General features: G+C 41.2%; 1 protein-coding gene across 4 annotated transcripts in view; it reads left to right on the top strand.

The window, feature by feature from the left end:
• The window catches only part of APP (amyloid beta precursor protein), a 298,757-nt gene that overhangs the window by 101,130 nt on the left and 174,688 nt on the right, over positions 1 to 22,939 (top strand). For all 4 annotated transcript variants that reach the window (XM_077819733.1, XM_077819738.1, XM_077819747.1 and 1 more), the window contains exon 3: positions 19,561 to 19,690. In XM_077819733.1, the coding sequence (XP_077675859.1) occupies positions 19,561 to 19,690 (130 nt within the window). The remainder of the gene's footprint in view (positions 1 to 19,560; positions 19,691 to 22,939) is intronic.

Consider the following 22,939-nt stretch of genomic DNA (forward strand, 5'->3'; position numbering starts at 1 on the left):
AAGCAGGCTAATGGGTTCTAAGCATTTGCCAGGAAAGAAGAGGAGAACGGACTCTGTTGCTTTTATCCCTACCTGACTATCAGTGTGGATCTCTTGATGGGTCTAAGCATTTATTGAAACAGAACCTTGCCCGCAAGGTTTGGAATATGTTTCTGTTGAGGAAGTTGCTGCATCTATGTACAGAGTAAGAGAAGAGCTGCTGAATTTGAACAAACATATTGAGTGTAGGCAGGTTTACAGGAGGTGATGCATATAGTCATGTTTAGATTGCTGTCTTGGCACAGGAGAAGTTGAGCGTCAGCTGTAATTGCACTGCATAGACTCAGAGGCCTGGTGTCTGCATGTCTCTTAAGAGGTAAACCAGATTTGACATGAGGGAGCTGATGTTTTGTTTTCTTATTGGTAATTTTTTGGTATGTTTAGGTTGCTACCTTCAGCGTCTTGTTCTTTTAGTGCCAGATCTTCTTCGCTCTGCCAATGAATAGCAGAGAATGCTCTGGTGCCTACATTATCCATATTCCCCATTACCTTCCCTGTCCAACTGGGATATATTTTGCAGAGAAGACACAAAGAATGACACGCAACATTGGGATTCTGCTGTCTCACAGACATTTTTACATGGGTTGTTTCTATTTTTGGGGAGGATGTGGAGGGTAACTATTGAAGAGTAGGGCTAACATGGAGCTACAATGGTGCTGTAGAGAAGAGGGGGATTAAGGAGGAACTGATGGTTGAAATAAGCAAAGGGGTGATTTTCTATTTGACTTTGAAATGGAGAATGTTGCCTGTTTTTGACTCCTCTCACAAGGTGGTGGTATTCTGCAGAGTTGGTGTCAATACCTACTTCCTTACCAGTTGATTGGATTAATCTCTTGTTGAATCTGGCCAATCGCTTGTTGAATCTTTTCACTGACACTGCAGAATTGTGGTATTTAGGGACTACTCAGTGTGAGCTTTAACAGCATGAGTAGAAAGATGAGGCACAGCATTGTGTGATGTCAATTAGTGCTGTTACTGCTTGGAAGGCAGTTGGTATTAACCAACAGATGTTTCTGGGTTTATTTTGCTGTTACTGTTCAGAAAGAAGTTGGTATTACACAAACAGATGTTTCTAGCTTTATTTTTGGCAGGGGTGGTTAGACTGTTTTTTGTTCAGATAGTAGGAGGATGAGGCAAATCATCTCTTCATATGCAGGTCAGTCCTAACCTGCTGTCTTTTCAGGGACCAATAGAAAATGACATTGAAGAATTGAATGTTGAGGATAATAGGGATGGCTAATCAGGTGCAGGGAATATAACTGTATAATCAGTAAATATCTCTACTAACTTTGCTTTCACCTTCATTTGGTTCTGCACGTGTGTGTGTGTGTGTGTGAGAGAGAGAGAGAGAGAGGTTTGAGGAAAAGGGTGTTGCTTTTGGATAGGTACAGTATAGAACAGTTGAACTGAATAAATTTGACAGAAAATCAAATGCTGTAATGTTGACTCATGTACAAGTGTAGTGAACTGGGAAAGTGAGACCTCTCGCTCCATTTGCCTGACATGCACTTCATAGGAGAGTGAAAGCAGTATGTTTTATGGAACCCTTGCAAAAATAACCCCGCCCCCCCGACACACAAAATTGGATACTTTACAAAAATATAAAACCATAGTGTTAGCTGTTCTGAGCTGAGAGCAATCCCTTTTGACTCTCCATTGGGGAGAATGAAATACCCATTCATACTTTTTACTGCAGACAAGTAAACAAAAAAGAGCAGCGCGCTCCCTATTTATCTCTTTGGTGCGGGATAAAAGGCTACAGAGGGTATGTTTGGTTGTTTTGCTTCTTTCATTTCCTATCTGTCTCTTATGCAGATATTCCTTTTTTAAGACACTGAAAATGCTCTTCATAGATTTTTAGGGCTAGAAGGGACCATTATGATCATCAAGTCTGACCTTCTGTATAATATAGGTGTGAGGTTTTTTGCAGGAGTGATGGGTGAAATTCTGTGGCCTGCGTTGTGCAGGAGGTCAGACTAGATGATCATAATGGTGGTTAGGGACTATTTAGAAAAGCTGGACATGCACAAGTCCATGGGGCCGGACGAGTTGCATCCGAGAGTGCTGAAGGAATTGGCGGCTGTGATTGCAGAGCCATTGGCCATTATCTTTGAAAACTCTTGGCGAACGGGGGAAGTCCCAGATGACTGGAAAAAGGCTAATGTAGTGCCAATCTTTAAAAAAGGGAAGAAGGAGGATCCTGGGAACTACAGGCCAGTCAGCCTCACCTCAGTCCCTGGAAAAATCATGGAGCAGGTCCTCAAAGAATCAATCCTGAAGCACTTGCATGAGAGGAAAGTGATCAGGAAGAGCCAGCATGGATTCACCAAGGGAAGGTCATGCCTGACTAATCTAATTGCCTTTTATGATGAGCTTACTGGTTCTGTGGATGAAGGGAAAGCAGTGGATGTATTGTTTCTTGACTTTAGCAAAGCTTTTGACACGGTCTCCCACAGTATTCTTGTCAGCAAGTTAAGGAAGTATGGGCTGGATGAATGCACTATAAGGTGGGTAGAAAGCTGGCTAGATTGTCGGGCTCAACGGGTAGTGATCAATGGCTCCATGTCTAGTTGGCAGCCGGTGTCAAGTGGAGTGCCCCAGGGGTCGGTCCTGGGGCCGGTTTTGTTCAATATCTTCATAAATGATCTGGAGGATGGTGTAGATTGCACTCTCAGCAAATTTGCGGATGGTACTAAACTGGGAGGAGTGGTAGATACGCTGGAGGGGAGGGATAGGATACAGAAGGACCTAGACAAATTGGAGGATTGGGCCAAAAGGAATCTGATGAGGTTCAATAAGGATAAGTGCAGGGTCCTGCACTTAGGATGGAAGAATCCAATGCACCGCTACAGACTAGGGACCGAATGGCTAGGCAGCAGTTCTGCGGAAAAGGACCTAGGGGTGACAGTGGATGAGAAGCTGGATATGAGTCAGCAGTGTGCCCTTGTTGCCAAGAAGGCCAATGGCATTTTGGGATGTATAAGTAGGGGCATAGCGAGCAGATCGAGGGACGTGATCGTCCCCCTCTATTCGACATTGGTGAGGCCTCATCTGGAGTACTGTGTCCAGTTTTGGGCCCCACACTACAAGAAGGATGTGGATAAATTGGAGAGAGTCCAGCGAAGGGCAACAAAAATGATTAGGGGTCTAGAACACAGGACTTATGAGGAGAGGCTGAGGGAGCTGGGATTGTTTAGTCTGCAGAAGAGAAGAATGAGGGGGGGATTTGATAGCTGCTTTCAACTCCCTTAAAGGGGGTTCCAAAGAGGATGGCTCTAGACTGTTCTCAGTGGTAGCAGATGACAGAAGGAGGAGTGATGGTCTCAAGTTGCAGTGGGGGAGGTTTAGATTGGATATTAGGAAAAACTTTTTCACTAGGAGGGTGGTGAAACACTGGAATGCGTTACCTAGGGAGGTGGTAGAATCTCCTTCCTTAGAGGTTTTTAAGGTCAGGCTTGACAAAGCCCTGGCTGGGATGATTTAACTGGGAATTGGTCCTGCTTCGAGCAGGGGGTTGGACTAGATGACCTTCTGGGGTCCCTTCCAACCCTGATATTCTATGATTCTATGATTCTAATGGTCCCTTCTGACCTAAATATCTATGAATCTATATAGGCTCCTTTAAGCATCACGTTGTGCATTCTGTTTTACTGAACACTTTTTTAAAAAAATGTATAGCCTCTGTTCTTTTTCTGTTTACAAATTTAGTCCTGAGAGACTTCCAGATGTCCACCTGCCCAGTATCCAAGTTTTCTTTAGGCTAGGCAAGACATCCCCATGATCCTAAAAGAGGTGATGTGCTACTGTTTTTCTCTGCCTTCCCACAGATGATGATTAATGCTATTGGATTATTTGTGTGAAGGAAGGACTCTAGAGCCCTGATAAAGATCAGAGTCCCAATGCAATGAGTGTACCAAACAATAGGAGAGTTGAAGGGAAGGAGAATGAGGGAAATGGTAGTAAGATCCCATGGTTACACAGATGAACAGCATGCCCAATTTAAAGCCTCTGAATCATGTGAACGTGTGGTTCTCCCCCACTCCCCATTTATAGATAGTGTCCACTTTCTCCAGCTGTCATTCAACCTAGCTGTGAATAGGGGGCCAATTTCTTGTAGGCATTATGGTATTTAGACATTAAGAACACATACTTCTTGAGTCTGAATTGAGGCTTAAATCTTGCTGCAGGGATGTGAAATTCTTACCCCTCAAGACTCTCTCTAGAATATGTGAAAAGGAGCTGTAAAAGAGGACAACATTGGTTGACATATTTTGATCTCCCGACACCACACAATGGCTTGAATTCACATGAAATTGACCATGTTGCAAGTGTCTCAGCACTTTTTAGCCTGTTTTTAGTGTTTAGCTCAGGTTTGGCTGGGCCAGTGCAATCTGTGGTTAGGACCAGATGCCACAAGCATTGCAGCTGTGCTAGTTCCTCTGGGACGTCTATCTCCATCCTTCAATGCCCAAGAGTCCCTGCTCCCAGCAACGGTGGTGCTTTAGGAATCCCAGAATGGTGATGTGTGTGGGAACATCAAAACAGCTGTTAGAAGCTGTTACTGCTGGGTAGCCATGCTAAACTATTTCAGGGAAAAGGGATGCAATATCCCTACAAAGATTTCCTCGCTGGTACTGTACCTCAAAGGTCTAGCTGCTCCGTCTGGAATGAAAATGACTTATTTTTCCTCTTCACCTTGTTGAGTCATCAGCTCTGCCTTCTGGCAACCTTGATAAAAGAACTTTTTGAACTCTTAAAATCCAGTTGAAGGAACAAAAACTTTCCATCAACTTCTAATGTGGCATATGGAAAACCTGTGATTGAAGATATTTTCCATTTTCAGAACATAGTTATAATTATCTTTTTCAGAAATCCTCACTCTAAATCTTCAAGAACACTATTTTCCATAATCAATTATACAACAGCCACTTTCCTGAAGATTGAATATTGAATGTACGGATTCCTTTGAAATGTGCTCCTAAAATGTTGTCTGCCAGATATTTCATGTAGATGATCAAAAGACTTTCCTGACTCTGTCTGTTTGAAGCCTGAGGATATATTTTTACCTATTGTATGTCCATTAAAGTTTTCACAGCTCTTTTAAAATCAGTTCTCTTAAGACTTCAGCGAATATTTTGTGGGGATTAGTGCAACCTAGGCATTTTAATAAATGGCATTTTAAAAAGTATGAAACAGTCAAGCGGGAAGAATTTTTTTTTACTTATTCACAGGGAACAAAGATTTCAAATATGGCTACCTGGCAACAAAATTTGGTTGTCTCAGTTTTGGGGCCATGTCTTATTTTGTCAAACAAATTAAAATCTTGTTGCTTGATGTGATTTCCTCTGCATTCTGCTTGTTCTGTCTTGGACTGTTGTGCCGAAGCTTTCCAGGCTTCTTCTTTTTTTTAGTGTATCTGTCCTTCACTTGGTTTTGTGTGTTTGGTTTTGTCCTTGTTTTAATGTAAATAAAGATGCCACTGCCACCACCAGCACCTGGAGGACAACAACCAGGGAATGAGTCAGATCTGAGACAAAAAGATACTAGGAAAAAATCTCTTACCAGATTTGAGATCCTGAATTGATCATACCAAATAACTCCAGTCCAGTACTAGTGCTGCCTCCTGCTGTTGATGAGTGTGTGTTGTGACTGTCCGCTTTTTGTTCCGCTTCAAGTCTGTAGAGAATAGAGAATTTTAATAATTTTAATACAGTTGATTGTGGCAAACCCAAACACAATCAGATCCCCATTTTGCCAGGCCCTGCCCTGAATAATTTGATATAATTTAAAACCAGACCTGCAAGTGGGGTGCAGCAGACTTTTGGACGAAACATTGGAGGATGGATGAGGGGAAGCAGTGAGAAGAACATACAGTTATTCATGACTGTCATTCTGAGTTGGGTAGACCCAATCTCTCGCTTTGCTGCTCAGCATATACTTCTGATTAGAGCACAACAGACAGCCCATTCAAACTGAGGTGGGAAATACATGGGGTTTTTCCCCTCAAGTATTTCAGCCTAAATTGAGAGTTGATTAGGCGTGTTCATTTTGTGTATTCATTTTAAACAGCTCAAGTTTTCCGATTGCCAAATGTTCAAGCCAAATGGTGAAGGTGCAGGTTAGTTTCTAATTCTATTTCTAAACCAGTTCATCTAGTCTGGTACCTCCATGAAACGCCTGTGTTCTGTAGTCCAAGGTAAAGGTTATCCAGACATTATAGCAGCACCATGACTATATCTTTATTCTTCTAGCTATGAGCTTTAGTCCCATTTAACTATCTGTACATTCTCATCAGCAAAATAGCTCTTAATTATTCCATCCTGGTAAAACACCTTATTTATTTATTTATTTATTTTTAAGTATCAGGGTCTTCATTCTGGATGTACAGAAAAACCTACTTCAGTTCTTCAAACTGAGAGAGATAAAAATGATTAGACAGAGTATTTTTATTCAAAGTACAAATATGCTTACAGTACATATTTTCTATCTCAGGTGAACTAAACTGTGTACATTAGGGTTGTCAAGCGTTTAAAAAAGTTAATCACAATTAATTTCACTGTTAATAATGGAATTCCATTTATTTAAATGTTTTTGGATGTTTTCTACATTTTCAAATATATTGATTTCAATTACAGCACAGAATACAAAGTGTACAGTGCTCACTTTCTATTTATTTTTGAATACAAATATTTGCACTGTAAAAAAACAAACGAAATTGTATATTTCAATTCACCTAATACATGTACTGTAGTGCAGTCTCTTTATCATGAAAGTTGAACTTACAAATGTGGAATTAGGTACAAAAAATAACGACATTCAAAAGTAAAACAATGTAAAACTTTAGAGCCTACAAGTCCACTCAGTCCTACTTCAGCCAGTTGCTCAGACAAGCAAGTTTGGTTATATTTGCAGGAGATAATAGTGTCCGCTTCTTGTTTACAATGTCACCTGAAAATGAGAACAGGCATTCAACTGGCACTATTGTAACTGGCGTCACAAGATATTTGCATGTCAGATGTGCTAAAAATTCATATGTCCCTTCATGCTTCAATCATCATTCTAGAGGATATGCATCCATGCTGATGACAGGTTCGCTCGATAACGATCCAAAGAAGAGTGGACTGATGCATGTTCATTTTCATCATCTGAGTCGGATGTCACCAGCAGAAAGTTGTTGTTTTTTTTTGTTTGTTTGTTTGTTTTGTGGTTCAGGTTCTGTAGTTTCCGCATTGGAATGTTGCTCTTTTAAGACTTCTGAAAGCATACTCCACACCTCATCTCTCTCAGATTTTGGACAGCACTTCAGAGTCTTAAACCTTGGGTCAAGTGCTGTAGCTATTTTTAGAAATCTCACATTGGTACCTTTGCGTTTTGTCACATCTGCTGTGGCAGTGTTCGTAAATCAAACAACATGTGCTGGGTTATCATGCAAGACTGCTATAACATGAAATATATGCCAGAATGTGGGTAAAACAGAGCAGGGTACATACAGTTCTCCCCCAAAGAGTTCATTCACAAATAGAATTATCGCACTATTTGTTTTAACAAACATCATCAGCATGGAAGCATATCTTCCAAAATGGTGGCTGAAGCATGAAGGGGCATATGAATGTTTAGCATATCTGGCACTTAAATACCTTGCAGTGCAGGCTACAAAAGTGCCATGCGAATGCCTGTTTTCACTATCAGGTGACATTTTAAATAAGAAGCAGGCAACAGTATCTCTCGTGAACATAAACAAACATGTTTGTCCTAGCGATTGGCTGCGCAAGGAATAGGACTGAGTGGACTTGTAGGCTCTGAAGTTTTACATTGTTTTGTTTTTGAGTGCAGTTATGTAACACAAAAAAACCCTACATTTGTAAGTTACACTTTCACAGTAGAGATGGCACTACAGTACTTGTACGAGGTGAATTGAAAAATACTATTTCTTTTGTTTATAATTTTTACAGTGCAAATATTTGTAATAAAAATAATATAAAGTGAGCACTGTACACTTTGTATTCTGTGTTTTAATAGCAAAATGTAGAAAAAACATCCAAAATATTTAATAAATTGCTATTGGTATTCTATTGTTTAACAGTGCAGTTAATCATGATTAATTTTTTTCATCACAGTTAATTTTTTTGAGTTAATCGCATGAGTTAACTGTGATTAATCGACAGCCCTAATATTAGTGTATAGCTTGATTCACTAGTACAGAATAGTTTTAGTTTAAATGTTTACAGACAAATACCAGTCAACTCAAAAATTTTCATGGAATAGTTGAGTTGAACATATAAATATTGTAAACCTCTTGGGGAAGAAACAAACATCGTGATGCAAGAAATGATATAATGAACAAGCAGAGGCTGCTGTATTAAAAACATACAGGGCCGGGCTATTTGATGAAGGAAATACAGTGCTTTATTTTGGAATTGACAGAAGATATCGGAAACAACTACTTGTCTAATATAATATTTTACAGCCTTTTGCTTGAACCTGTATACAGAGCACAATGAATTATGTCAGTACATGTGATTAGTAGTGAAGAATCCTTCTAGCAATCTCTAATAGATTTTAGTGTGATTGTAATTAGGACATGTCATCTTTGTAGATGTAGTTCTGTTAGGTTCATAGATTTTAAGGCCATCAGGTACCATTGTGATCTTTTAATCTGACCTCTTGCACCGCACAGGCCATGGGAATTCCCTGAATTAATTCCTGCTTGAGGTCCAGTAGCTGTAGTTGAACTACAGCATATCTCTTAGAAAAACATCCAATCTTGATTCAAAAATTTCCACTGTTGGAGTATCCACCACAATCCTTGCTAAGTTTTTCCAGTGGTTAATTACTCTCACTGTCAAAAATTTGCACCTGACAATAGAACCTCAGAGTTACGAACACCTTGGGAATGGAGGTTGTTCGCAACTCTGAACAAAATGTTATGGTGGTTCTTTCAAAAGTTTACAACTGAACATTGAGTTAATACTGCTTTGAAACTTTACTATGCAGAAGAATAATGCTGCTTTCCCTTTTTTTTTAGTAGTTTACATTTAACACAGTATTGTACTGTATTTGTATTTATATATTTATTTTTGGCTCTGCTGCTGCCTGATTGTGAACTTCCAGTTCCAAATGAGGTGTATAGTTAACTAGTCAGTTCGTAACTCTGGTGTTCCTAACTCTGAGGTTCTACTGTATTTCCAGTCTGAATTTGCTTGGATTTGTTTTCACTATGGGCTAAATCAGTGCTGCTGCGATCAGTGCAGCGGGCTTAGATTTAGCTGGTTTAATGAAGACGCAGTAAGTCGATGGGAGAATTCTCAATAAGAGGCGGAAGCTATGTCGATGGGAGAGCATCTTCTGTTGACATAGCGCAGTATAGACACTACTGTAAGTCCATGTAAGTTACATCAGCTGAAGTTACCTAACTTAAGTAACTTAACTAGCATAACTGAAATCGACTTACAGGGTTAGTGTCGACAAGCCCTTAGTTTTGACTTTCAGCCACTAGATCTTGGTACACCCTTTTCTCTGGTAGACTGAAGAGTCTTATCAAATTTCCGTTCCCCATCTAGGTACTAACAGACTGCAATCACATCATGCCTTAATTTTCTCTTTGATAAGCTAAATAGATTGAGCTCCTGGAGGCGTAGTTTATCATTCTCATAGCTTTTTTTCTGAACCCTCTCCAAGTCATCAATATCTTTCTTGAACTGTGGATATCAGAACTGAACTCAGTATTCCAGCAGTAGTATTTCCATTGCCAAATACAGAGGTAATATAACCTCTCTACTCCTGCTCAATATATCCCTATTTATACATCCAAGCATTGCATTAGCCCTTTTGAACCAAAGTGTTGCCTTAGGTGTGTTCATGTTCAGCTACTTATCCACTATGACCCTTTCAGTCTCTTTCAGAGTCACTGCTTCCCAGAGTAGAGTCCTCCATCCTGTAAGTGTGTGGCCTGATTCTTTGTTCCTAGATGTAGAACTTATATTAGGCTGTATTGAAATGCATATTGTTTGCTTGCACCCAGTTTATCAAATGATCCAGATAGTTCTGTATCCATGACCTGTCCTTTTCATTATTTAGCCACCTGATGTCACTGGCAAACTTTATCAGTGATGATTTTGTTTTCTTCTACATTGATTTAAAAAAAATGAATACATAGTATGCTATGAAGTGCCACAAATTTGATTAGGATAATGTAGTACAAATCAGTGAACAAGAGGTAGGGGCGAAATCATGCTTACAATAGTCCTGTAAGTAATGCAGATTTTTGGTTTTTAAAAAAAAAAAAAAAAAATTTGGTTTTCAGGGAAAAAAAAGAATTTTGCAAATCAAATATTTTTATCAAAAACAGTTCACAAAAACCAAAAATTTTCCAGTTTCAGTATTTTGTTAAAAAAACTGGAAGTTTTCCTGGGAAAATTTAGGAGAAAAAAATTCCTTTTAAATGTGTTTTCTTATAAACTCCTGTATAGTTCTGCTGAAATCACTGAGAATTACTTTGCAAAAGCTTATGCTCAAATAAATTGGTTAGTCTCTAAGGTGCCACAAGTACTCCTTTTCTTTTTGCAAAGACAGACTAACACGGCTGTTACTCTGAAACCTGAGAATTACTTGTGTGGCGTGTGCAGGATTTGTTCCTGTGTACAAAACAGACATGCGTTTATTTGTTTTACGCTGGCCCCAATTGTTTGAAATCTATGGAATTATTTTCAGCAATAATGTTAAGCACAAACATAAGTCTTTCCTGGATTGGGGCCTATGTAATTAAATGTCACCAGGGCTTATATTATTTACAGCTAAATTTAACTGGATACAAATTGCGTTAAATAGAATGAAATTTTAAAAATAAACTTATATAAAAACTTTTTTATATATAATATATAAAAATAAAAAAAAGTACACATGGACAATTTACAGTTCGTCACCTTTTGATTGCCTAAATGTCTTTTATGTTTTTGCTCAACTTCTATCCTTAGTATATTTAAATATTGTTTTACTGTACAGTAATTCAGAGGATTGAGAGTATTTATGGCAGAAGGGGTAGCTCTAATTTTCTGAAGTTAATAATTTTGACCATCTAGAAGTAACTGGCTCCTCCGGGATACCACAAATAAACATGAATATGATTTCCCTCTGGCCCTGAGTAGATCCCACTTCAATTCAGATCAAATATCTCACGTAAGTCAAGTTATGGGAGCTATTGCTTCAGTAGGTTCACCTTACCAGTATTTGCTTAATTAGTGAAATCAAAGTCTAATTTTGGTTGTGCAAGTAGGCAAGGCTTCGTTTATGTGAGCTGTCGAAAGAAATTAGGAATCTAGTAACTAATGTAAAATACAACAGAACACTTTTTTGTATTGGTGCTTTTATGTGGCTAAATGGTATGTGTCAAAAGCAGACTAGTCCGTGGTATTTGGTTCAGTAAAAGGTATGTTGCCAACTTAAACAGGCCATATCCATGCTGAAACTAGTTCAAACATTTTTCCTCTTATTCATGGGGTCCATGGATCCATGACACTGGGTACTGTGCTCTATGCAGCCTTGGAGGCAGATCCTACCTGTCAGCCAGAGACGGGGGGGGGAGGCTCCAGCTCTAAGAAACCGCCAGCTTTCATCTGCCTCTCCAGCTGTAGGCAGACAGCAGCTCCTCTCTGCTGCAGAGCAAATTTGAAGAAGGCTTAAAATCTCCAGGCTGTCAGGGTCTGCCTTTATTGGCAGAGAGGATTCCCTTTCTCCTCCACCTCCGGGACTGCCTGTACCCTGCTCATCATCCATGCAGAGCGCTGTGTGGCAGAGCCGGCTAAGGCTACATCTGCACTGTGAGCCAGGGGTGTGATTCCCAGCTCGTATAGACATACTCACGCTAGCTCTCAGGTGAGCTTCCTTAGCGTGGGTAGCCGTGGCACACGCTAATGGCCCAGAGTACATACCCATGAGGTGTGGCTGGGTTTGTACTCAGCGTGGCTAGTGCCGTGCTGCTGCTGCCCATGCTACTGCTGCTGTTACTATTTTTAATGTGCTAGTTCAGATGAGAGCCAGCACGAGTATGTTTACACAAGCTGGGAATCACACCCCTAGCTTACAGCGTCGATGTATCCTAAGAGAGGGAAAACCAGTGCTCAGGCATGGACAGGGTTTCCAGCAGCCTGCCTCCCCAAGCAGGAGAGCTTCCAGGGAGCATTGGCAATACCTTAGCAGCAAAATTCCCCAGGCCTGGTACATGCTATGGCAGCAGCCCCAGGAATAGCAAGTGATGGCTCCCTACTCACCCCTAACTCCCTCATACATACGGGGTAAGTGTAGGTTGAAGCACAATATCAAAGGCCCAGGGAAACTTCCCGCCTTGCCGATGGAGCCTTGGCTCACAACCACGACTGTTGACTGTGAAGCACCTGGCCAGCCCCTCTCCCGTACTACTTCAGTGGCAGGGAGCTAGTGACAGGGATCCAGAGATGGAACAAGGAGGGAAACCTGGTAAGGGGCCATTGGGCCCCATCCCCTCCCTCCACTGTACAGCCAGCCCCCTTTCGGCCCTGCAGTGATCCAGAGCTACACCCTACTAGTAATGTCAGCCCAGCACTATTTCTCAGTGCAGCAAACAGGCCAAGGACTTGCCTTTGAATGTCAAGGTTTGGAGCCTGGTTCCCCTGAGGTGGAGGTGACTATCTCCAGGCGAGGTCCAGGAATTTCCCTTAGAGCAAGGGATGCAGGGGAGCCCCCTTCTGAAGCCATTCCAGCACAGACCTCCAATCTGAACCTCCTCTTTTTCACGGCCAGAAACCTGATCAAGAGAATAACCAACCACATGGTTCTCTCCCCTAGCCCTCCTGGACTGTCATTCTGAAATTCCTCTCTCCTGAGCAGGAAGATCAAAGGGAGGCATAAGAAAAGAAGTCCCAACATAAAGAAAAAATAAAAGCTCTCAGCCCCTTCATCTTCTGAAGAGTCGGATTCAAGGGATTCCCCTGGGAGGTGCTCTAAAAGGCACAGAGTGAAATCTGTTTCCCTCAAGCTGCATAAATCTGCAGAGTACAGCAGGGCAGATATCCACAGCACCTAGTTCCCCTGCTCATCTTCATGGAGTGCAGCATGGGGGATAATCCATCAGCACCTATGTCCTGTGGTCACCTTCATGGAGTACAGCATGTGAAATCAATGCTGGAAAGACCAAGCCACAGAAAAGTGTTGTTTCCTCTCGACATGCATACACAATCCCACAAAAGAAATCCTCTGTGCTTAGAGGAGGAAATCCGACACTCCAAATCAGAGCTAAAGACTCACGTAATAAAATATTTTAAAAAAGAGAGAAAACCCATAAAATAGATTTTAAGGCAAAAGAGTATTAAGCATTCTGCAGATGCCTTAGACAAGCTGTGGCTATACTCCTCAGAATCCCTGTGAGTGTGTAATACCATAAGGATTTTTCTGCCACACCTAAGAGACTCTGAACGTATTGGGACTGTCCTCAGCTGCCACTGTGGGTCGCCATACCATAACTATTGGGCTGTCACTCCCAATTCCCCCTAATCCCCCACCCCGGTTACTTTCAGATGCAATGCTAGCATGAATGAACAGTATTGTGAGAATGGTCTCTCTCAGCCTGTAAATAAATAAATTTGCGTGGCCTAAGGAAGAGTTAGGGTATGCAGACTACCCATCTCATCCTAGATCTGTGAATTAGAACAACTGAACCTGTCTCACCCCTTCAGACAAAACAAGGCCACAGAGCAGCTCTTGACATTATCTCAACAGATCCATGAAGAAATCAGAATTCAAGATGGAGATCTTGTAATCCACACTAGCTGCCATGAACAAAGGGACTGCAGGACATCAGTAGATTTGAAGGACACTTATCTTCATACCTAATTTGACAGTCTCATAGATATGTCCTAAGCTGTGCTTTGAGAGCCCAATGTTACCCATACAAGTCCTTTGCCTTTATCAACAGCACTGCCGGAGTTTATGGAAATGCTGGCAGTGTTAGTAGCAGCTCAGGAAGGAGTCTGTGTCTGCTGTATTTTGGTGACTTCCTTATCCAAGCCTCATCCAGAGTCAGTCATAGATTGTTCCACGAAAGCAATAAGTATGCTGCAGAGCCACAGTTTTGTGACAGAGTTGTTTAAAAGTCTCAACGTATTCCCAGTGTCATGTCCTCTACTAAGCACCTTATTGCAAGAAAGTCAGGAGAAGCTAAGAAGTCTTATCAAAACAGTCAACCTGTTCGTACACTTCTCTCTCTTCTGGTTTCAGTGATCTCCCATGTGGATATTCTTATGCCTTGTCTACATTACACACTTTTGTCCGCACAAGGCAAGAGCTCAGGGCAGTCCAATATGATCTCGAGGCTTTGCTTCTCTATCTGCTTCATGCTGATCATGATGACAACACTTTCAGCCATGTCATACATGAGAAGAAAAAGGGGACCATGGTTTACAGTTTTCTTCAAAGAGAAGCTGACCTTCTGATGACTTGGGCAAAGGAGACACTACAGACAAGTCGCTCCCTTCATATCCAAGGGGAAATTGAATGTTGCGGCTAACTAGCTCAGCAGGCAAAAGTTAGATCATCCAGAATGGGAACTACACCCAGAGGTGTTTCATTGCCTGATAAAAGATAGATCTGTTTGCCTCCCACCTGAAGTACAAAGTGTCTGTCTCCTCCTCTTGCTGGTGGAATCACAAAGCCAAGGCAACCAAGCCTGTTGCAAAGATGGCCAGAAAGGACTTTTCTATGCCTCCCTTCCCTTCCCTTTACACATCAGAATGCTACGAAAGACCAGGAGAGAAGCAGCACTGGTAGTTCTGGTAACCCAGTTCTAGTCAGGAGTCCTTGGTTTTCTGACCACCTTGACATTGTACAAAGACCTCCCATCAGCTGTCTGTCCAGAAGGGGTATGATGATATAAGGGCCAATTATGCATCAGAAACCAGACAGTATGAGCCCAGCTGCCTGGTTCTTGACTAGAGCCTCTTAAGCCAAGTTTATTCAGAGAGGTAATATCCGCAATTTTAATTACCAGAAATAAATCTACTCGCTCAATGTATTCAGGGGCCTGGTTGAATTTTAACAAGGGTCTCAACCCCCACATATGTTTCAGTACCACAGAGTCTCAAATTCCTTTAAGATAGACTGAGGCTATGTCTGACATCTTTTTTTAAGGAGAGCAGCATCTCTTCTACATCCTCGTGTAAAGCATGAAGTTCTTTTATGTGATCTCACCTAGTTCTAAGTGCCGTTACAGGCCCTTCATTTGAACTACTCGCAAAGGTGCCTCATTACTTTCTAATCATTAAAGTGGTGTTTTTGTTAGTAATTTTGTCTGTTCTCAGGGTATCTGAGTTGTGAGCTCTTTTCCTGGAACTGCATTATTGCACGTTTCTTAAAGCCAAAGTGGTAGTCAGAACTGATCAGTCTTCATACTGGAAGATTAACTGCAGACTCCATAAAGCACAGGAGATTGTTGTTCCATCCTCCTGTCCAGCTCCAGTGTGCTGCAAAGAGAAATTGTGACATACTTGGGATAGTCTGCAGAGCTCTCCAAGTATATATTTACCATACAGCTCAGGTCAGAAAGACACATGCTTTGTGCTTTATTATGCAGTGTCAAAGGGAAAGAAGGCTTCAAAATCCTCCACTTTCAGGTGTCAGAGTTATTTTATCTCAGAAGCACACAAATTAAAAACTAACTCAGTCCTCCGGAATCCGAGCTCACTCCGTTTGAACTGTGGCAACTTCATGGGCAGAAAGATCATATGCCTCACACAAGAAAATCTGTAAAGCAGCTACCTGATTATCTGTTTGTACCACCTTCAAATTCTACAAGCCGGACATCAAGCATCTGGCGCTGCCTTTAGTAGGTGGGTGCTCCTTGGTATAGTATCCCAGTAACTCTTAATAAAGGGTTATCCTCTTTTGCATCTGTAAATAACTCTAAATAGTTCTTGCCTCGAGTGGATGCTGGTATAAAAATCCTGATGTCCTGGATCTGTGGACCTCATTATGAATAAGAATAGGAAAATTTTATCCAGGGCTCACCTGGACATTTCCTTTCTTGGAGTAATGCGGTCCACAGATCCAACCCACCTGAATGGGCTGTCAGTTGGGAAAAGATATTGAATTCTTAATTAGCACTCAAAGTTTTTTGTTAGTTGAATACCTTGCTCTGCAGGAGGATTATTCTATTTAATCTTACTACTTAAATTTCCTTACTGATAGAGTGCTTAGTTTTTCCTAGGAAGTGTCTCAACTGGTGGTTGGCGCCGCACCTTGCCTGCTTCTGATTGACAGGTTTGGTTTACCTCCAAGACTTGCATAGAGTAGAATACCCAGTGTCATGGATCTGTGGACCTCGTTTATTTCAAGAAAGGAAATTTTCAGGTAAAACATGGATAAATTATCCTATTTTGTCTTAATCTTTGTCTTGCTACTACTGTTTTAACAAGGCCTCACATCAGTAGTTAATTTTAATCATCAGGAAGGCACCTTAGCATGTGGTTAACTTTAACGATGTGCTTAAGTGTTGTCCTGAATAGGAAAGATTTTCTGAATTGGAGTCCTGAAGTCTGCATATACTTTTCAGGATCTTTCTTTTTCTCTTCCAACAAAAACACTTTAAAACTTGACATTTTGTAGATGTTAGATTTTTTTTTTTTACATATATTTACGTACAGTAGCCACATTTCCATTGTGGGTTTGACTTATTCAGTGACCTATGTCAGAAAAATTCTGCAGTGAGAACATTTCAGTGACATTGCATCATATCTCAGTTTTACGATCAGAGTTAATGATGCCATCTGAAATTCAGTTTAAGGTGTCTATATTTGGAGTGGTAAACTTTTGTCCTCTCAAATATTGCCCGTAGTCTACACAGCAAACCAAATCCTTCTGTTCCTCTCCCATGGCTCCCGAAACAGCCTGTGTGCTTTTGGGTAGTGGTGTTTACACAGCAGTGGCAGCTTGAAACTTACCAGCTTCATGGAATCCTAATTAATCCATTTTGGTACTGCTGTGACCGAGAACAGGAACATAAGCATGATTGCATACTCACCTGTCAGGGAAGAGAATGAGGACCATTAAAGGGAAGAGACACCAGGTTTCAGGAGGTGAAAAGTTTTTATTTCATTCATAATATTGTCAACTTGATTAAAATTCAGTACTTGCACACTTAAGGAGTATAGAGCAGAAGATTCTGTTGGATTCACTTTATGCAGATGTTTAATAACTGAATATGGAAATCTGGTGCATTTACAATGTAAATAGTGAATACTTAAATCTATCTGCTACAGAACAGACACAAATAAGTGGAACAGAGCCAATCCACGGTCTCACAAATACAGAAATATTGGTAGTAAACTCCGCAGCAACCTTATCCGTATAGATCAATATTCTTTGGATTTCTTGCTTTGCCTCAAATAATGGTCCTAGAAGCTAAAGTCAAAAATCCCAAACCCTGTCGCTTTTACTATTCAGAGAAATATGTCTGATCCAATGTAAAAGAGAAACTGTTCCATATAACATTGGAAGTACAGTAGTTCAGTCATGGAAATAATACAATGTCATGGATTTTTTTTTCCTTCCCTTTTTATAGTAGTAATTAATGCAATGCCATGTGATATATTGGATGGTATTCACCCTGTCAGATATGAACATTCAGCATAACATGCTAATCTTTCAGCCTTGAATAACTCTCCTTCCATAATTGATCATTTTGCATATCAAGAGAAAGTAATTGTCCTGGGCTTACATGTAACAAATTATTTAAATGTAATTTATAATGTGTTTTAAACATACAGTCCAAGGTGTGGTTGTACAGTATTTCAATTACAATCGCCTTCAATTGACCATTAGGAGAGAACTGCCCATTCCCATAATCCTATGTTTGATGTTTATACTGCATCCTACCCCTCCCCTCCGCTATACATGTGCTACCCCTACGCTGCTTGAATTCAAGTAGTGTTAATCTCAGAGCAGCATAAAAGAGCACAAAAATGTATTGCTACTTATCATTGCCATTTAAATGTTATGCTTTTAAATTTCAGCTTTAATTAAAGATACAGTTCTGACTTTGCTATACCCACTTGTCTCATTTTATCTTAATTAGATTGTAAACTCTTTGGGAAGGGGTCATCTTTTACTCTGTTTGTACAGTACTGGCTTGGATGGGGCCTTTCTCCTGATTGAGTCTCTGTGTGCTACCAGAATGCAAGTTAATAAAAATGATAATTTAACTTAATATAATCAGGTGTCTTTAAAACTCCACCTGTTATGCAAAGGGTTTCCTACTCTGCAAGGTGTATTCCATTCAACAACACTGAGTTCCCAACTACAGAAAAAAACAAACAAAAACCTCCCTTTATGGAAGGCAGAATTCTAAGGCTCCAGAACTGTATGCTTTTTCAAGTATCTTAATGCACAGCAGTTACAATGATTGAGGATAGGTTGGAATAGTTGATGAGATGAGAAATAAAGGGAAGTTAGTACCACAGTAAGTTCCATGTGAGGACCTGGTTGACAGATTACTGATCGTAGGCAGCATTAGAGATGAGTTCTCACTTTCTTTCAAAAGAAGGGATGAAGAAACTAGATTATTGGGAGGTGAGCAGACTGTTCCATATAGCTGGTTAGCAGCAAAGAATTGACCCCTGACAAAGGAGAGCAGACAGGGCCAGAAGTTAGAGGGGAAGAGTGTGTGTAGGATTAAGGGAGAAATGAGATCGCAGATGGGGATGGATTGGGATCATGACAATGACTGTAACTGAGTAGTTCCTTTCAGGGCTGGAGCGACATGACTGTCAGCGCATGTGTGGGTGCAGTAGTGTACTGCAGTGTTTGGAACAGACTGGATTTTGAGATGAGCAATTTAGGAAAGTCAGAAAGGAGGGAACAGCAATAATCTAAGCATGCAAATGAATAGGTGATTCAGCAAACTCTCAGTGTGGAGGCAGATGGGGGCTGTATTGGGAAAGTGGTAGCTGACATTCAGAAATAGTTTCTGAATGCAACAATGTTAGGGGAAAGGAGGGCTCTGAGTTTAGGATGAGTCCATGGTTAGACTTGGGAAAAGAGGGGAAGTTCAGTCTTGAGAGGAGATTGATGGACTGGTCATGCAGTAGGGGACACGTTAGCTAAATAAAAAGATGTCCCTTTTGGTGATACTCAGCTGAAGAAAATTAAGGCGAACAGGGATTGATATGTTCAGTTCAGGTGGACATGGAGTTGGGCAGGGGGGAGAGGAGAGTCATTTAAGGTTTTAAAAGACAGTTGGGTGTCGCCACATTCACAATCATAGTTGATAATTATTGGTTATTGTTTTCTTAATGGAGTATAGCTTCTACTTGGGTGAATCATATAACAATATAAATTTATTGTATGAAATGAAACTGAATGATAGTTACATAATATACAACAGATAGAGGAAGGCATGATATTGAACATCGCTCTGATCTCGGTGTCAATGCTATTTAATAACACAGTAAATATGCCTTTGATTGATTACATTTGTTCTCTTTGTATTTTGAACATTAGGTTTATCCTGAATTGCAAATTACCAATGTTGTGGAAGCCAACCAGCCTGTGACCATCCAAAACTGGTGCAAGAGGGGACGGAAGCAGTGCAAGAGTCACCCTCACATTGTGGTTCCCTACAGGTGCTTGGGTGAGTTGTGTAGATTTTCAAATCTGCAGTTCTGTTTTCTCTCCATGTATCTGTTCATTTAAAACTCTCTCCTCATTGGGAAATGGGGACAATTATGTAATATTCTCACATCTTCATATTTCTCCTGGCAAGTATTGTCCATTTCAACAGTCCTGTAGACCAGGGGTTCTCACCCTTTTTCTTACTGAGGCCCCCCTCAACATGGTATAAAAACTCCAGGGCCCAGTGGGACTTGAGGCTCTGTGCCTGGGGGTAGGGAAGGGGGGGGAGCCTTGGGCATAGGCATAGTTCTGTGACTTCTTTTCACGCGTGGCTCCCTGTTTCAGCGGGGGTCTCCCCGCTCCAGCCCTGGGCGGCGCCCGGCTTTGGGGAGGTGCCAGCTTCAGCCCCGCAGGGGAGCACCAGGGCTCTTGGCTTTAGCCCCGTGGGGAGCGCTGAGGCGCCGGGTTGAAGCCGCAGGGCCCCGTTAAACCCCTGAAAGGGCTTGGCATCCGCGGACCCCCAGTTGAGAACCACTGCTTAGACAATTGGGATATATGGGGCTATAGATAGATAGATGGATACATACTTGGAGATATGGTTTTTTCCTTACAAATGTGTCCATCTTCTGGTTCGAGGTACTTGTATAATTTTTCCTGTATATCTATACAGGTTATAGCTTCTTTTCTTCAGTGCTAGATTTTGAACAATTGGCGCTGGTGGGAATGTTTTATCGTGGGGAGCAAGAGAAAGGCCAGGCATGCTTAGACTTTAAGATTCTAGAGTCCTATGTTCCTTTACCCACCAGTAGATGAGAGCTCCAGCGTTTCCACAAGATTCTTTTTGCAGCAGCAGCCTCCTATTCCTTTCTGTGACCTTCCTGCACTGAAACAGCATATTGGCTGGAAGTGATGCTGCGATAAGTGATCACTTTTAATACGTTTTTTTACAAAAGAGGGATAGGGAGAAACAAATCCATGCTGATTCTTGAGGCATCCGGTTCTAATTTTTCAGATATTCCTCAAATCTTCTGCTGTAAAATAAAAAGGGTTTGAAATAATGTCAGGGAACTGTCATGTTAAGGACCATGGTAATTTGGGTTGAGTGTCTTCTAAGCTACACACAACTTCCAGTTGGAGTTTGCCTTTGTATAAAGACAGTGCAGCTAAAAACTAGTGTATGAACCATAATCTCCTCCAAAGCAACTATGAACAACTGAAGTTTGACCAATTATTCAATGAAGGGAATGATGGCAGAAGGACTGTAGTCCTGCAATCCTTAGTTTTTTGTGTCAGGAGGTGGAAGAGGAACAGTAGGTGGATCTTCACTATTTCTTTCCTGATGTCCAGGTGATGACCCTACTGATCAATGTCAAAACAGGGACTCTGGCATCATAGTATGTAACTGTCCACTCATTCCTTGTCTGGAAACCTACTCTTCCTATGTGGTGCCAATTTGGAGGAGGGCATGGGTGAGTTTTGTTCTGGTTGACCAGGGTTTAGCTGAAGATATTATTTTACACTTATACTGCAGTCGTGCTTTTCAGACCAAAAGAGCATAGAGTAATTTAACTATAGCCCCTACCACAAATAACATTGGCTCTGATTAAGGAGTATGGAGCCGGGAGCCAGAAAAGTTTGTGAAACAATAGGTAGGAGTCATGCAAAAAGATGGGATCTAAATTAGCTGGTGCCGTTCAAGAAAGAGATCTTGGCGTTATCGTGGATACTTTATTGAAAACATTTGCTTAATGTGCAGCAGCAGTCCAAAACGCTAACAATGTTAGGAACCATTAGGAAAAAAAAGAGATAATGAGACAGAAAATATCATAATGCCACTACTTATATTCATGATACCCCACACCTTGAATACTGCGTGTTGTTCTGGTCTTCCCATCTCAAAAAAAAAAAAAAAGAAAGAAAGAAAGATATATTAGAATTGGAAAAGGTACAGAGAAGGGCAATAAAAATGATTAGGGGTATGGAACAGTTTTCATAGGAGGAAAGATTTAAAAGACTGGGACTGTTCAGCTTACAAAAGAGATAACTAAGAATGTGAGAGAGGTCTATAAAATCAAGAATGGTGTGGAAAAAGCGAATAAAGAAGTGTTATTTACCCCTTCACATAACACAAGAACCAGGGGTCACCCAGTGAAATTATTAGACATCAGATTTAAAAGAAACACAGCATACAGTCAACTTGTGGAACTAGTTGCCAGAGGATGTTGTGAAGGCCAAAAGTATAACTGGGTTCAAAAAAGAATTAGATAAGTTCCTGGAGAATAGGTCCATCAATGGCTATTATCCAAAATGGTCAGGGATCCAGCCCCAGGCCGGGGTGTCCCTAAACTTCTGATTGCAAGAAGCTGGGGCTGGACAACAGGGTGCATCACTCGATAATTCCCCTGTTATGTTCATTCCCTCTGAAGCATCTGGCCCCAGCCACTGTCGGAAGACAGGATTCTGCGCTGGATGGACCACTGGTCCTATGCAGTATGGCCGCCCTTATGTTTTTATATCTTTCTATGTGTCTGAACAGTGCCTTCCACAATGGGTCCCAGATCTATCTCAGGGCTTCTAAATGCTATTGTTATAATAAATAAATGTTGGGTGGTAAAGGAAACATCTTGGCTTTAGTCCCAGCTTTTGGATCCTGTTTTTTTCCTCTGTGGTTTCTGTTTTTCAGAGGTGAAACATGTAAATTAAGAGAATAGACTATTGAATTCTAATTAAGAATATGTTCAGTTCTTCTTTGAGTCCTTGTTCACGTCCATTCCATTGTATGTGTGTGCGTGCTCGCCACATGCACCGGTGCTGGAAGACTGGTTCTTCTGCCCTCTGGAGTGGCACACGTATACACCGATATAAGGGGTGCTGCTGGCTCCCCCCTCCCTCAGTTCCTTCTTACTGTCAATGACTGTGCTGGAACGTCTCCTTGCCTTGGCAAGCTTTCCTTCTCAACTGTGCCTAGTTGTGAATTCTCTTGTATATAGTTCTTAGAAAGTTTGTGTAGTATATTAGTTCCCTTAGTGTATAAGTTAGAAATAGTTAACCCCCTGTGGGACTTAGCCTAAGGAAGGGCTTTAAGCCTTGTGACTGCTGCAGAAAACATATGCCAGTCAGTAATCCCCTCAAAGCTGTCTAAAATGTTTGGGGAAGATCAACCTGAGCGACAAGTGTCACATTTGTAAGAGTTGCAAGCTGCGAATCGAAAAGGAGCGGGACATTCCGCTAAGAATGCTCCTTATGTCGTCGGCCCTTGCACCACAGC

The sequence above is a fragment of the Eretmochelys imbricata genome, chromosome 1, assembly GCF_965152235.1.
Source record: "Eretmochelys imbricata isolate rEreImb1 chromosome 1, rEreImb1.hap1, whole genome shotgun sequence".
Lineage (NCBI taxonomy): Eukaryota > Metazoa > Chordata > Testudines > Cheloniidae > Eretmochelys > Eretmochelys imbricata.